Below are 15,379 nucleotides of genomic sequence, written 5' to 3'. Positions count from 1 at the left end.
ATTACAATCATTGTTATTTCAGAAGGCACGGAGAATGACTGGAGGAGTCTTGAAGGCTTCACAGCAGAGATGCCACTTGGGCTGAGTTCCCAGATTGGTATTCACAAAAATGGAAAGAGAGAGAAGGGTATTCCAGGCAGAGTGGCAGCATGTGCAAAAAGGCACTTGGAGGGGCTTCCCTGGTGGCGCAGTGGTTGAGAGTCCGCCTGCCGATGCAGGGGATGCGGGTTCGTGCCCCGGTCCGGGAAGATCCGACATGCCGTGGAGCGGCTGGGCCCGTGAGCCATGGCCGCTGAGCCTGTGCGTCTGGAGCCTGTGCTCCGCAACGGGAGAAGCCACAACAGTGAGAGGCCCGCGTACCGCAAAAAAAAAAAAAAAAAAAAAAGGCACTTGGAGATGGGAAATTGAGTGAAGGGAGACTGTTACCATTTCTAGTGATAAATTGGGAAGTCAGTTGAAGGAGAGGAAGCCAGTGAGAGAAATATCCAGCAATTGGTTACTAAGTAAGGATTATAAAAAGGGTAACCCTATAATTTATCATCGAAATTGGGGCAGTTTTAGAAAGGAATGGGGATGCTATTAATCATTTTGATGGGACAACAGGCATAAACCAGTCTGTCCAAGTAAACACATTGCATGGTTCCCCTAGGAGTTAGAGAGGGAAGAATCAGAGGTGATTCTTCAAGCTTAGATACTGGGATTTATAAAGTAAAACATAACATGGAGTGTACATGGATGTTTGAAAAGGGGGATAATGAATGATTTTGGCAAGCAGGCAAGCTAAGAAGAGTTAATTGAGAGAAACTGCATTGGAGGAGAATGGAGAGGAGAAACAGGTTTTTGCTGCTTCTGTTTTTGTCCTGAAGAGTAGATTGAATTTAAAATTGTTCTGCTTCCTGAGTTTTAAAATGATCTGTGGAATAACTCCTTGAGATTTTATATCTCAGATGTATTAAAGGTATGGAAATATGTGTAATATATGTGCCCATTCAGATGATCATAGTACACAGACAGAGGTGCATGAATGGACAGAATACTAGAGTACTTGATGCTGGTCAGTCTCCACTCTGTCACTTAGATTTATGACCTTGGGTCAGAATGTGAAGCCCTTTAAACCCCTATTTTTTGATATGTAAAATGAGGGATTATACTAAGAAATCTCAGAGTTCCCTTTTAGTCCTTAAATATTTAAGTTGGAAAGAAGGGAACATTTTTGTTACTTTCCCTCAGCATCAAAGTCTCTCAGCTATATGTCTGTTGTTGATAGCAGTGAGGCACAAGGAACGTTTTCACATTAAGAAATGTGCCAGCTTCCCGAAAGTCATTTTGGACCCTGCAGGGTAAAAATAAGTGTATGGTGTTGTACGGTCAGCCCTCCCTATCCACAGGTTCTTCATCTGCTAATTCAAATAACCAGGGATGAAAAATATTCAGGAAAAAAAATTTCAGAAAGTTCTAAAAAGCAAAACTTGAATTTACCATGCACTGGCAAGTATTTACAGAGCATTTACATTGTATTAGGTATTATAAGTAATATAGAAATGATTTAAAGTACCTGGGAGGTTAAATGCAAATACTATACCTTTTCATATCAGGGACTTGAGCACCTGAGGCTTTTGGTATCCACGGGCTGTCCTAGACTCAATCCCCCATGGATACTGAGGGACGACTGTATAAGCAAGGCTTCCATAATTGTCTACTTCCAAAGGGGTGGTGAAGTAAAATCACTTAATATTTTAAAATGAGCTATATATTTTCCTTCCTCTCCCTACTCCCTCTTGTTCTTTTTTCTGTTTTAAGAATTACTCTTTTAAGAATTACTCACTTGCCACCCAAGTGAGAAGTCTGCGCACCACGATGGAGAGTAGCCCCTGCTTGCTACAACTAGAGAAAGCCCGCGCGCAGCAACGAAGACCCAACACAGCCAAAAAAATTTTTTTAATTAAAAACAAAAATCTTTATTCCATATTCCACACCATTATATCAGCAAGTCCTATCTGGCTCATTTTCACCATCTCCACTGCTACTGTTATCCTCTAAACCACTTTGATCTCCCCTAAACAGCAGTAACTTTCCTACTCACCTCCTTGCTTCTGCTTGCCTGTCTATTCTTTTTATTTATTTATTAAAATAATTTATTTATTTATTTATTTTTGGCTGTGTTGGGTCTTCATTCCTTTGCATGGTCTTTCTTTAGTTGCGTTGAGCGGGGACTACTCTTCGTTGCGGTGTGTGGGCTTCTCATTGCTGTGGCTTCTCTTGTTGTAGAGCATGGGCTCTAGGCGCGCAGGCTTCAGTAGTTGTGGCACGCGGGCTCAGTAGTTGTGGCATGCAGGCTCTAGAGCTCAGGCTCAGTAGTTATGGTGCACGAGCTTAGTTGCTCCGTGGCATGTGGGATCTTCCCGGACCAGGGCTTGAACCCATGTCCCCTTCATTGGCAGGCGGATTCTTAACCACTGCGCCACCAAGGAAGCCCCTCTTTTTATTTATTTTTTTACTGAGGTATAATTGACATAAACATTACATTAGTTTTAGGTGTACAACGTAATGATATTTGTATAAATTGTAAAATGACCACAATAAGTCTAGTTAACAGCTGTCACCATGCACAGTTACAAAAAACAATTTTTTATTTATGAGAACTTTTAAGATCTGTTGTCTTTGCAGCTTTCAAATATGCAATATAGTATTATTAACTAGAGTTGCCATGCTGTTCATTACATCCCCATGACTTATTTATTTTATAACTGGAAGTTTGTACCTTTCGATCCCCTTCACCCATTTTTCCCACCCTACCCCCCACCTCTGGCAACCACCAATCTGTTCTGTTTTCTATGAGTTTTGTTTTGTTTTTTAATTCTACATATAAGTGAGCTCATACGGCATTTCTTTCTCTATCTGAGTTATTTCACTTAGTATAATACCCACAAAGTCCATTCATGTTATTGCAAAGGGCAAGCTTTCATTTATTTTTATGGTTGAATAATATTCCTCTGTGTATGTACAGGTTTATTCTTTAATATGTTTCCCTTGAAAAAATATAAGCTCCAGAAGCTAAGGATTTTTCTGTTTTAATCACCAGTGGGTTCTCAATGCTTTGTATGTGATAGATGCCAGGGGGGAAAATCCACACACGTGAGTGTGTGTGCGCATGCATACACTCACACACACACCTTTCTAAAGAATGCGTGTAGGAGAATTCTCTCCCATTTATGAAAGAAGTATGTTTTGGTCCTTTTTCCTGGTGCCATTTATTTATTATTTTACTTCCTCATCTTCATAATGTTTCTCAATTGGGGGCAATACTTCTTTATCCCCAGGGTTTGTATATGTTAAACACATGTGGTATTTATTACAATGGCTGTTTTAAAGTCATTGAATGGGACTTCGAAAAGTCAGTTACATACAACATATAAATAATGAAATGTGAAACGTTCAAATAGCCTCTTATGATAACAGTAAATTACATCAGCATCTTGCTTATATTTGTATAACTATTTGGAGTCTCTGGCTTTCTCTCAGTGGATTACAATAAGGGTCAGCAATCATTTTCTGTAAAGGGCCAGATCGTACACGTTTTTGGTTTTGCAGCCAGCTATCTCTTTCACCACTACTCAACTCTGATATTGTTGCATGAAAGCAGCCATAAGCAGTATGTAAATGAATGGCTGTGGCTGTTCCAGTAAAACTTCTAAGTATCCTGTAATTTTCATATGTCAAGAAATATTGTTCTTTTAAAATTCCCCCAACTATTTAAAAATGTAAAAAGTTCTTATCTCATGGGAAGTACCAAAATAGGCATGTGGCCCCCTGGGCCATAGTTGCTGGCCTCCTGTCTACAAGTACCTCTGTAATGAAGCATCCTGTCGTATACACGTTTAAAATAGACAGTAAATGATGGTGGCCTCTCTTTGGGTAGAAACAATATAGGTTATGTAAAGAGAAATGAATTTTATTTACTTTTTAAACTGCCAAATCTAATTTTTAAATTTTTATACAACTTTTAAAGGTTACTTTCCATTTACAATTATTACAAAATATTGACTATTTTCCCGTGTTGTACAATACACACTTGACACCCAGTAGTTTTGTATCTCCCACTGCCCCACCCCTATATTGCCCCTCCCCCCACACTGATAATCACTAGTTTGTTCTCTATATCTGTGAGTTTGCTTCTTTTTTGCTATATTCACTAGTTTGTTGTATTTTTTAGATTCCACATATAAGTGATATCACACAGTATTTGTCTTTATCTGACTTATTTCAGTTAGCATAATGCCCTCTAAGTCCATCCATGTTGCTACAAATGGCAAAATTTTCATGTCTCTTTTATGGCTCAGTAGATACCGCTGTGTGTGTGTGTGTGTGTGTGTGTGTGTGTGTGTGTTTGTGTGTGTGTGTATCACATCTTTTTTATCCATTTAGTTTTTGACGGACACTTAGGTTGCTTCTGTATCTTGGCAATTATAAATAATGCTGCTATGAACATTGGGGTGCATGTATCTTTTCGAATAAATGTTTTTTCTTTTTTTGATATATACTCAGGAGTTGAATTGCTGGGTCATATGATAGTTCTGTTTTTATTTTTCAGAGCATTTCCATACTGTTTTCCACAGTAGCTGCAGCAGTTTACATTCCCACCAACAGTGTACGAAGGTTCCCTTTTTTCCACATCCTCACCAATATTTGTTATTTGTGTTCTTTTTGATTCAGTTCTTCTGCCCACTTTTTAGTTGGGTTGTTTTTTTTTTGATGTCATGTTGTATGAGCTGTTTACATATGTTAGGTATTAATGCCCTATCCATCATATCATTTGCAAATATTTTCTTCCATTTACTAGGTTGTCTTTCCATTTTGTCGATGGTTTCCTTTGCTGTGCAAAAGCTTGTAAGTTTAATTACGTCCAATTTGTTTATTTTTGCTTTTATTTTCTTTACTTTAGGAGATGGATCCCAAAAAAATATTGCTGCAACTTATGTCAAAGAGTATTCTGCCTGTGTTTTTCTCTAGGAGTTTTATACTGTTTGGTCTTACATTTAAGTCTTTAATCCATTTTGAGTTTATTTTTGTGTATGGTGTCAGAGAGTGTTCTAATTTATTTCTTTTACATGTAGCTGTCCAGTTTTTCCAGCACCACTTATTGGAGAGACTGTCTTTTCTCCATTGTATATTCTTGCCTCCTTTGTCATAGATTAATTGACCGTAAGTGCTTGGGTTTATTTCTGGGCTCTCTATCCTGTTTCATTGATCTATGTGTCTGTTTTTATGCCAGTATTGTACTGTTTTGATGACTGTAGCTTTTTTGTATAGTCTGAAGTCAAGGAGCATGAATTCTCCAGCTCTGTTCTTCTTTCTCAAGATTGTTTTGGCTATTTGGGGTCTTAGGTGTTTCATATAAATTTTAAAATTATTTGTTCTAGTTCTGTGAAAAATGCCATTGGTATTTTGATAGGACTTGCATTGAATCTGTAGATTGCCTTGGGTAGTATGGTCATTTTAACAACGTTGATTCTTCCAATCCAGGAACATGGTATATCTTTCCATCTGTTGTGTCATCTTCAGTTTCTTTCATCAGTGTCTTAGAGTTTTCAGAGTATTGGTCTTTGCCTCCTTAGGTAGACTTATTCCTAGATGTTCTGTTCTTTTTGATGCGTTGGTGAATGAGATTATTTTCTTAATTTCTCTGATAGTTCGTTGTTAGTGTATAGAAATGCAACAGATTTCTGCACATTAATTTTGTATCCTGCAACTATACCAGATTCATTGATGAGCTCTAGTAGTTTTCTGGTAGCATGTTTAGGATTTCCTATGTATAGTATCATGTCATCTGCAAACAGTGACAGTTTTACTTCTTCCATTCCAATTTGGATTTTTAAAATTTCTTTTTCTTTTCTGAATACTGTGGCTAGAACTTCCAAACCTGTGTTGAATAAAAGTGGCAAGAGTGGGCATTCTTGTCTTGTTCCTGATCTTAGAGGAAATGCTTTCAGCTTTTCACCATTGAGTGTGATGTCAACTGTGGGTTTGTCATATATGACGTTTATTATGTTGAGGTATATTCCCTCTATGCCCACTTTCTGGAGAGTTTTTATCATAAATGGATGTTGAATTTTATCAAAAGCTTTTCCTGCATCTATTGAGATGATCATGTGGCTTTTATTCTTCAGTTTTTTAATGTTGTGTATCACATTGATTGATTAGCAGCTATTGAAAAATCCTTGCATCCCTAGGATAAATCCCACTTGATCGTGGTGTATGATCTTTTTAATGTATTGTTAGATTTGGTTTGCTGGTATTTTGTTGAGGATTTTTGAATCTATTTTTATCAGTGATATTGACCTGTAATTTTCTTTTTCTGTAGTATCTTTGTCTGGTTTTGGTATCAGGGTGGTGCTGGCCTCATAGAATGTGTTCAGAAGTGTTCCTTCCTCTGCAGTTTTTTTGCACTGTTTCAGAAGGATAGATGCTAACTCTTCTCTAAATGTTTGGTAGAATTCATCTGTGAAGTCATCTGGTCCTGGACGTTTGCTTTGGGAGTTTTAAAATTACTGATTCAATTGCAGTACTGGTAATTGGTCTGTTGGTGTTTTCTCTTTCTTCCCGGTTCAATTTTGGGAGGTTGTGCCTTTCTAAGAATTGGTCCATTTGTTCTAGGTTGTCTATTGTATTGGTGTATAGTTGCTTGTAGTAGTCTCTTATGATCTGTTGTATTTCTGTGGTATCAGTTGTAACTTCTCCTTTTTCACTTCTGATTTTATTGATTTGGACCTTCTCCCTTTGTTTATTGGGTAGTCTGGCTATAGGTTTATTAATTTTGTTTATCTTTTCAAAGAACCAGCTTGTAGTTTCATTGATCTTTTTTTGTTTTTTAGTCTATATTTCATTTATTTCTTCTTTGATCTTTTGTTTGTTTGTTTGTTTTTGTGTTACGTGGGCCTCTTACTGTTGTGGCCTCTCCCGTTGTGGAGCAGAGGCTCTAGACGCGCAGGCTCAGCGGCCATGACTCACGAGCCCAGCCGCTCCGCGGCATGTGGGATCTTCCCAGACCAGGGCACGAACCTGTGTCCCCTGCATCAGCAGGCAGACTCTCAACCACTGCACCACCAGGGAAGCCCTCTTCTTTGATCTTTATGGCTTCTTTTCTTCTACTAATTTTAGGTTTTGTTTGTTCTTCTTTCTCTAATTGCTTTAGTAAGGTTATTCATTTGAGATTTTTCTGGTTTCCTAAGGTAGGCTTGTATTGCTCTAAACTTCCCTCTTAGAACTGCTTTTGCCACATCCCCTAGGTTCAGCTTTTTTGTTTTTCATTTGTCTCTATTTTTTAATTTCTTCTTTGATTTCTTCAGTGATCCATTGGTTGTTTAGTAGCATATTTTCTTTCCTCCATGTGTTTGTGTTTAGTAGGATATTTTTCATCCTCCATGTGTTTGCAGTTTTTTTCTTGTAGTTAATTTCTAGTCTCACAGCATTGTGATTGGAAAAGATGCTTGATATGATTTCAGTTTTCTTAACCTTATCAAGGCTTGTTTTATGGCCTAGCCTGTGATCTATCATGGAGGATGCCCCATGTGCTCTTGAAAAGAAAATGTATTCAGCTCCTTTCACGTGGAATGCCCTTTATATATCAGTTAAGTCCATTTGGTCTAATGTGTCATTTAAGGTCTGTGTTTCCTTACTGATTTTCTGTTTGGATGATCTGACCATTGATGTAAGTGGGGTGTCAAAGTCCCCTACTATTATTGTGTTACTGTCAATTTCTCCTTTTATATGTTAATATTTGCCTTATATATTGAGGTGCTCCTATGTTGGTTGCATATGTATTTGAATTCTTTATCTTAATCTTGGATTGATCCATTGATCATTATGTAGTGTCCTTCTTTGTCTCTTGTAACAGTCTTTATTTTAAAGTCTATTTTGTCTGATATAAGTATTGCTACTCTGGCTTTCTTTTGATTTCCATTTGCATGGAATATTTCTTTCCATCCTCTCACTTTCATTCTGTGTGTTTCTCTAGATCTGAGGTGAGTCTCTTGTAGATAGCATATATATAGACCTAATTTTTGTATTCGTTCAGCCACTTTATTCCTTTTGGTTGGAGCATTTAGTTCGTTTATGTTTAAGATAATTATCAATATGTATGTTCTTACTGCCATTTTGTTATTCGTTTTTTATTTGTTTTGTAGGTCTTTTTTTCTTTTTTTGCCTGTCTTCTTTTGCTCTCTTCTGTTATGATTTTATGACTATCTTTAGTGTTATGTTTGGATTCCTTTCCTTTTTTGTGTATATATCTATCGTAGATTTTTGGTTTGCGGTTAGCAGCCTGTGTATATACATGATTGTTTTAAGTTGCTCATCTTTTAATTTCAAATGCATTTTTTTTTGGCTGTGCCATGCAGCACATGAGATCAACAAGCAGGATCTTAGTTCCCCAACCAAGGCTCGAACCTGTGCCCCCTGCAGTGGAAGCGCAGAGTCTTAACCGCTGGACCACCAGGGAAGTCCCTCAAATGCATTTTGAAACCCCTACATTTTTAGTCTTCTCCTCTCATGATTACTGTTTTTGATATCATATTTTACATCTGTTTTGTGTATCCCTTAACTGCTTATTGTGGTTATAGATGACTTGACTACATTTTTTTGTCTTTTTAACCTCCCTGCTAGCTTTATGTATGTATGATTTCCTACCTTTAGTGTGTGTTTACCTTTACCAGTGAGCTTTTTCATTTTGTAGTTTTCTTGTTGCTGGTTGTGTCTTTTTTTGCCTAGAGAAGTTCCTTTAACATTTGTTGTAAAGTTGGTTTGGTGGTGCTGAACTCTTTTAGCTTTTACTTGTCTGTAAAGCTTTTGATTTCTCCATCAAATCTGAATGAGAACCTTGCCAGGTAGAATATTCTTGGTTGTAGGTTTTTCCCTTTAATCACTTTAAATATATCGTCCTACTCCCTTCTGGCCTGCAGAGTTTCTGCTGAAAAATCAGCCGATAGCCTTATGGGAGTTCCCTTGCTTTTAATATTCTCTCTTTATCTTTATTTTTGTCATTTTGATTATGGTGTGTCTTGGTGTCTTCCTCTTGTGTTAACCCTGTGTGGGACTCTCTGCACTTCCTGGACTTGGGTGACTGTTTCCTTTCCCAGATTAGGGAAGTTCTCGGCTATAGTGTCTTCATATATTTTCTCAGGTCCTTTCTCTCTCTCTTCGTCTCAGACCGCTATAATGTGAATATTAGTACACTTGATATTGTCTCAGAGGTCTCTTAAACTGTCCTCATTTCTTTTCTTTCTTTTTTTTTTTTTTTGCGGTACGCGAGCCTCTCACTGTTGTGGCCTCTCCCATTGCGGAGCACAGGCTCCAGACGCGCAGGCTCAACGGCCATGGCTCACGGGCCCAGCTGCTCTGCGGCTTGTGGGATCTTCCTGGACCGGGGCACGAACCCGTGTCCCCTGCATCGGCAGGCGGACTCTCAACCACTGCGCCACCAGGGAAGCCCTCTTTCTTTTTTCTGTTCAGCAGCAATGATTTCCACGACTCTGTCTTCCAGCTTACTGGTCCATTCCTCTGTATCATTTAGTCTGCTATTGATTCCTTCTAGTGTATTTTTCATTTCAGTTATTGTATTCTTCATCTCTGTTTGGTTGTTCTTTATATTTTCTAACTCTTTGTTAAAAACTTCTCACTCTGTGTATCCATTCTTCTCCTGAGTTCTTTTATTATCTTTACAATCATTACTCTGAACTCTTTCTTGGGTAGATTGCCTGTCTCCACTTCATTTGGTTTTTCTTCTGGGGTTTTGTCTTGTTCCTTCATCTGGAACATGTTTCTCTGCCACCTCATTTTGTCTGAGTTGCTATTTGTATTTTTATGTATGTGGTAGGTTAGTTACATTTCTCAAACTTGGAAAAGTGACCTTCTATAGGAGACATCCTATGGGTCCCAGCAGTGCACTCCCCTGTTGTCACCCAAGCTGTATGCTCTAGGGGTTCCTCCTAAGAGGGCTGAGTGACTCCTTCTGTTGTGGAGGGCTGACTGTGTGGGTGGTCTGGTGGGCTTTGTTGGCCCCTAGTGTGATTGGTTGCCAGGCCATGCCTTGTGTGGATGCTGCTAGCTACTGTGTGGTGGGGCCTGGTCACAAGGTGGCTTGTTTTAGATCCCTAGGGGGCCCTTGGGCTAGTGCCGGCTCACTGGTGGCTGGAGTCAGGATCCCAAAGACTCCGAGGCTGTTGCCTGTACTACACCAGGTCCTGGGATTAGTGCCTGGGGTTAGTAGTGGCATGCAGAGCTGGTTCCTGAAGTCTGGCTGAAGGGCCCAGGGATCCTAGAACTTGTTTCAAATCGTTGGTGGGGGAGCCAGTTCCTGACACAGTTCAGTATGGGATCCAGGGTGTCCTGAAGCTTGTGTTGGCCTGCTAGTGGACGGGGCCTGGGCCAAACTGGTCCCAGGATAAGGTTTGGCCTGCTGTGAGTGGGCTGGGTCTGCAGGCTGCAGGATCATAGTTTTCTTGCATCTGGTGTCTACCCCCTGTTGGATGAGGCTGTTCTAGAGGCTAGTGCAGGCTTCCTGGAGGGAGAGGGCAGTGCATGCCCGTTGCTGGGTGGAAGTGGTTCTTGGCCCTTTGGTGGGCAAGGGCATGTCTTGGCGCATGTCTAGAGGTGGCTGTGGGATCACGACGTCTTTTGGCGGCCTGTCTGCTGATGGGTGGGCCTCTGTTCCTGCCTGAGTTGCTTTGCCTGAGGCGTCCCAGCACTGGTGCCTATAGGCTGTTGTGTGGATTTAGGGTTAGGTGCTAGAACTAGTGAGTGAAGATGGCAGCCACCAGCAGCAGTGGTCACACAGTAGAATGTTCCCAAATATGGCTGCCACCAGTATCTGTGTCCTCAGGGTGAGCCACAGCCACACACACACACACACACACACACACACACACACACACACACACACACACACACACACACACATACCTCTCCAGGAGACTGCCCAAGACCAGCAAGTAGGTCTGGCCCAGGCTCCTATCAAGTTACTGCTTTTGACCTGGGTCCCAGTGCGCATCAGATTTTGTGTGCACCCTTTTAAGAGTGAAGTTTCTTTTGCCCTCTGTCCTATGGGGCTTCTGAAATTAAGCCGCTCTGGCCTTCAAAGCCACATGCTCTGGGGTTTCATCTTCCCGGTGCAGGACCCCTGGACTGGGGAGTTGGACATGGGTCTCAGAACTCTCACTCCTACGGGAAATCCTTTGCAATATAACTATTCTCCAGTTTTGTGGGTTGCCCACCCAGGGGTATGGGATTTGATTATATCACGAGTCTGCCCCTCTTACCCGTCTTGTTTTAGTTCCTTCTTTATGTCTTTAGTTTTAGAAAATCTTTTCTGGTAGGTTCCAGTCTTTTTCATTGATGGTCGTTTTGAAGACAGTTGTGATTTTGGCGTGCTCATGAGTGAGATAACTGAGTCTTTCTACTCTGCCATCTTGGCTGCTCTCGAGAATTGAATTTTAAATTGTACAAAGAATATTAAAGACAATCCAGATTTTGTTGCCTTGTTTTATCTGTTGGTACTCTATTTAAAAAAAATTAATTCTTCCAGTGGGCCCATATCTACCAGTATCCCTTCAGGCCAGTATTTCAAATTTAATATGTAAATCTTCAACAGAGTAGATTCTCAAGTAGAGTTCACAAAGGAAATTCACTTCTTGGGTACTATCAAGTATCTGATATCTTGCCATTCTTTAAATAAGCTTCCTTAACATTGTATTTGAAAAGTGAGAATTTTTTTTCTTCTGCCAATCAGAGCTTTGATCTTGAAAAATTTGATGTGGGGAGGGAATTTAGCATTGACATAAATTATGAATTGTTGAAACAATGTGATGTTGCCAAATAAACCCTAACCTTTTAACCTCACTCACTTCCTGAGCATCTTTGTTGAATTATTTTATGTTTTGATATCAATTGCCCTTCCAGTCTGATTTTTATAAATTTTAACTCCTACCAATAGTGAAAGTGACTGAAGTGCAGTGATTTGAAATTCATTAAATATATTCTCAACAGGGTTGATCATGTCACCTGAGAAGAGATGAAATTAGAGGTTAGCTAAAATTTGAGATTATCCTAAATTAAACTGAAACAAAATTAAAGTATTGATGTATGTTAGTATGTTATTTTCTTGGTCCTATCAGAGGCTTAGAGAATGTTAAAGTTGAAAGGCACTGTAGGATCTTTAGTTCCTTTTCAGTTTACAGCTAAGGATTACCTTTGTGTGGGTTTTTTTTTTTTTTTTTTTTTTTTGGTGCGTCATGTGGCATGTGGGATCTTAGTTCCCCGACCAGGGATCGAACCTGCACCCCCTGCATTGGAAGTGTGGAGTCTTAACCACTGGACTGCCAGGGAGGTCCCCAGCTGAGGAAATTGAGTACTTTCCTAGCATTCCGTGGCTATATAACTAAGTACTAGATACTTGGATTTGGAACTATGAGTTAACCAACATGTTATCTCACTCCTTTCTTATAAATCTTTATACATAACATCTTCCTAGGGCTTTGTTGTTGGAAAAATGCCTGTGCAGTTGTCTTTTTAATATGACTGAAGGTATTTTAATCTTAGATTGAAAAACTCTCTGATCTATACAGATTTATAGGTATCAGCAGTCTTTTACTGTCTTAAAACTCCCACCGTAACCATGTATGTCATTTATTTTGGAGACCTACTTTCAGCAGTTACCCTTTCTCATTGGTTATTAATTTCCCTGACTATTAGAGTAGTTAATATTTTCTTTCTTTCTGGTAAAGGACACAATTTACAGATCTTTTTTTCCTGGGTTATGTGGATAACTATTTAATAAATATTAAAGAGTATAGACTCTTTCCTTTGTTCTAGAGCTGTTTTCAACCATTGAAATGAACTGAGTCCCTACAGTCATCCCTCAGTATCCACAGAAGATTGGTTCCAGGACCCATGGATAGCAAAATCGGTGGATATTTAAGTCTTTTAGGTATTAATGGCTAGTACAATCGGGTCTGTGTATCTGCGGTTCACACATCTGCGGGTATAGAGGGGTGACTGTTATTTTCACTTACAGCTGGAAACCCTTCCTAGTTTTTGAATTTTAATAATAGAATTTTTTCCCACTGAAGCTAAGGATTCAGAGTAGAGTAATCATGGTAGTACTATCCATTTGACAGTGATTCAAAGTGAAAATAGAAACTCTTTCATTTTTTACATATAGAAATATAATTTTAGTGGTCTTCATTTAGAAGTTTTTGTGGAATATGAGTACTTTCATGGTCTATAATGAGTAGGTGAGATAATACTATTTTTCCCATTTTTATCTGTTATTTTATTCATTACATATAGTCCTATATAAATTGTATGTTGTACATTGTGAAAAGCATTGTTAGTTAAATGACATATGGTAAATGATAGGTGTTTAACTCATATATTTCATTTTATATTCCTACTATATGTGAGACTTACTGACTCGAAAATATTTTTCATTAACTCCCATTTTTGAGTGGCCCTGTCTACCCCCAATTTCCCCATCCCCTCCAAAAAAAAAAAAAATCAGAATTGTGCAGGGAGCTCTGCTCTGATAGCACTGATAGAATTCAATGTAGACGATTATAGCTATCAAAAAATTGACCTTAGATCTCCGAGGAGAGACACTGCTTTGTTGTGTGGCTTTTGTGTAACCCTCAAATCCAGAACAAATACCTAACTGGAATGTGATGCAGATTGAATGTTCTTGTTCTTTCTTGTGTAATTCTTTTTCCCTCTAAGTTGAACAATGCCTGCAATTTTTTTCAACCTACTCTGGTAGGATTTTGATGGGCATTTTTTATTCCATATACTGGCTGATAGAAAAGGATAGTTTTCTCTTAGCTCTGAAAAGCCAGATACTTTACTCAGATTTCAGACTCTGAAAAGATATCATCCTTGACCCAGAATCTAAAGACATTTTAAGGTGAAAGTTTCTTTAAAGGCTTTCCAAGTTGCATTTCACCTGAGTGGTTATATGGACAAATGGTAAGAATCACCTTTCAGTATTGTTTTCTTGAATCAGTAACTGGTTTTAAAACCCATCATGTTTTGTTTGTCCTCTTTTTGACTGATGAACTACTTTGCTAGGTAATTTATAAATGAAGTTGACCAAGTCCCTTTGGTCTTGATTGGGAGGATGCTAAATTCTCTCTCAGATGTGACATAACTGTTAGATTGAAAGTCTGTCCTTAGAAGGAACACTGGAGAATGCATTGTACTAATGATTGTTGGGCTGTCTTCTCTTGCTGTGGTTAATATTAATCATCTCTTTTCCTTCCCCTTTCCTGCTGCCTCTTTTCCTTTTCTTCCTTGTCTTCCCATGTACTTTTTGAATTTATTATACTGGCCTATATATTTTTTCCTTGCTTTCTGTTTTTTTTTTGTTTGTTTTTTTTTTAATTTTGTGATCTCCTGCCCTACTTTGTCTTCCCCACTTGCCTTGGGTTCCGTGTTGCTAGTTTTTATGTTCGCACGCTCATTATCACCCTTTTTTGTACTTCAAATCCCAGCAGCTGCCCAGCCAGGTCCCTGAGCACAGCCCTGTGGTTTATGGGACTGTGGAGAGCGCTCATCTTGCTGCCAGCACCCCTGTCACTGCAGCTAGCGACCAGAAGCAAGGTTTGTGTATGACTATTTTCCTCCCTCTTACCTTTAGTCTCCTTCTTTCTTTTTTTTTTTTTAATTAATTACATTGCCCTCAGCATTTAGGAATAAAAGTAAAACATGAGGATTATTTAGATACCCACTTTTAAACAAAGCTTTGAGATGGAAAATCAGTGTTCTACCTCTAAGAAAGTAAAGTAGGTATGATTAGTAAAAATTTTTCCTACATTTTATTAATGCCTCACTGTCAATGTATATTTATAGGTAAAAGCTTACCTGCCTTAAACTGTTTCTTTTGGAACAAGCTTGGGGAAAATAAATCGATGTATATATTTCTTTATAAGAACAACAGTTTTGTTTATAAGTTCAACATGTTCGTGTGTATCTTGCTATTTTTAAAAACATAAAATGTTTCTTCTTACAAGTTTGGCTTCTGTAGCCTCAGTTGGGGACAGTACTGAGTTCAGATCCTGGATCCATCAAGCACTATTTGGTCTTGATGAGTCATTATGTTGTATATCTTAATTTCTTCAATTACAGAATGGAATGAAGAATACGTGCCTCACAGAGTTGTAGTGGGGACATGCCAAGCATTTGAAAAGCACTTAGTAAATTATAGCCGTTATTATTATGCAGGAATCATACTAAGGTCTGTACTGTTGACCTTGAACATGAAATACCAAATGTTTGGTGAAATAAGTATACATTACTGCTTCTTGGATTATAAATAGGAAACTTTAAGGGAAATCTC

General features: G+C 38.8%; 1 protein-coding gene across 12 annotated transcripts in view; it reads left to right on the top strand.

Moving 5' to 3' along the window:
* EIF4G3 (eukaryotic translation initiation factor 4 gamma 3) overlaps positions 1-15,379 on the top strand; it is a 383,092-nt gene that overhangs the window by 225,678 nt on the left and 142,035 nt on the right. For 7 of the 12 annotated variants that reach the window (XM_032624984.1, XM_032624982.1, XM_032624979.1 and 4 more), the window contains one exon: positions 14,535-14,643. In XM_032624984.1, coding sequence (XP_032480875.1) covers positions 14,535-14,643 — 109 coding nt within the window. The remainder of the gene's footprint in view (positions 1-14,534; positions 14,644-15,379) is intronic. The other 5 variants (XM_032624986.1, XM_032624983.1, XM_032624981.1 and 2 more) reach the window with 1 other exon arrangement.

Source organism: Phocoena sinus, chromosome 1, assembly GCF_008692025.1.
Source record: "Phocoena sinus isolate mPhoSin1 chromosome 1, mPhoSin1.pri, whole genome shotgun sequence".
NCBI classification, from domain to species: Eukaryota; Metazoa; Chordata; class Mammalia; order Artiodactyla; family Phocoenidae; genus Phocoena; species Phocoena sinus.
Note: the sequence above shows the minus strand (reverse complement) of the source record. Positions and strands in the feature narration are given on the sequence as shown.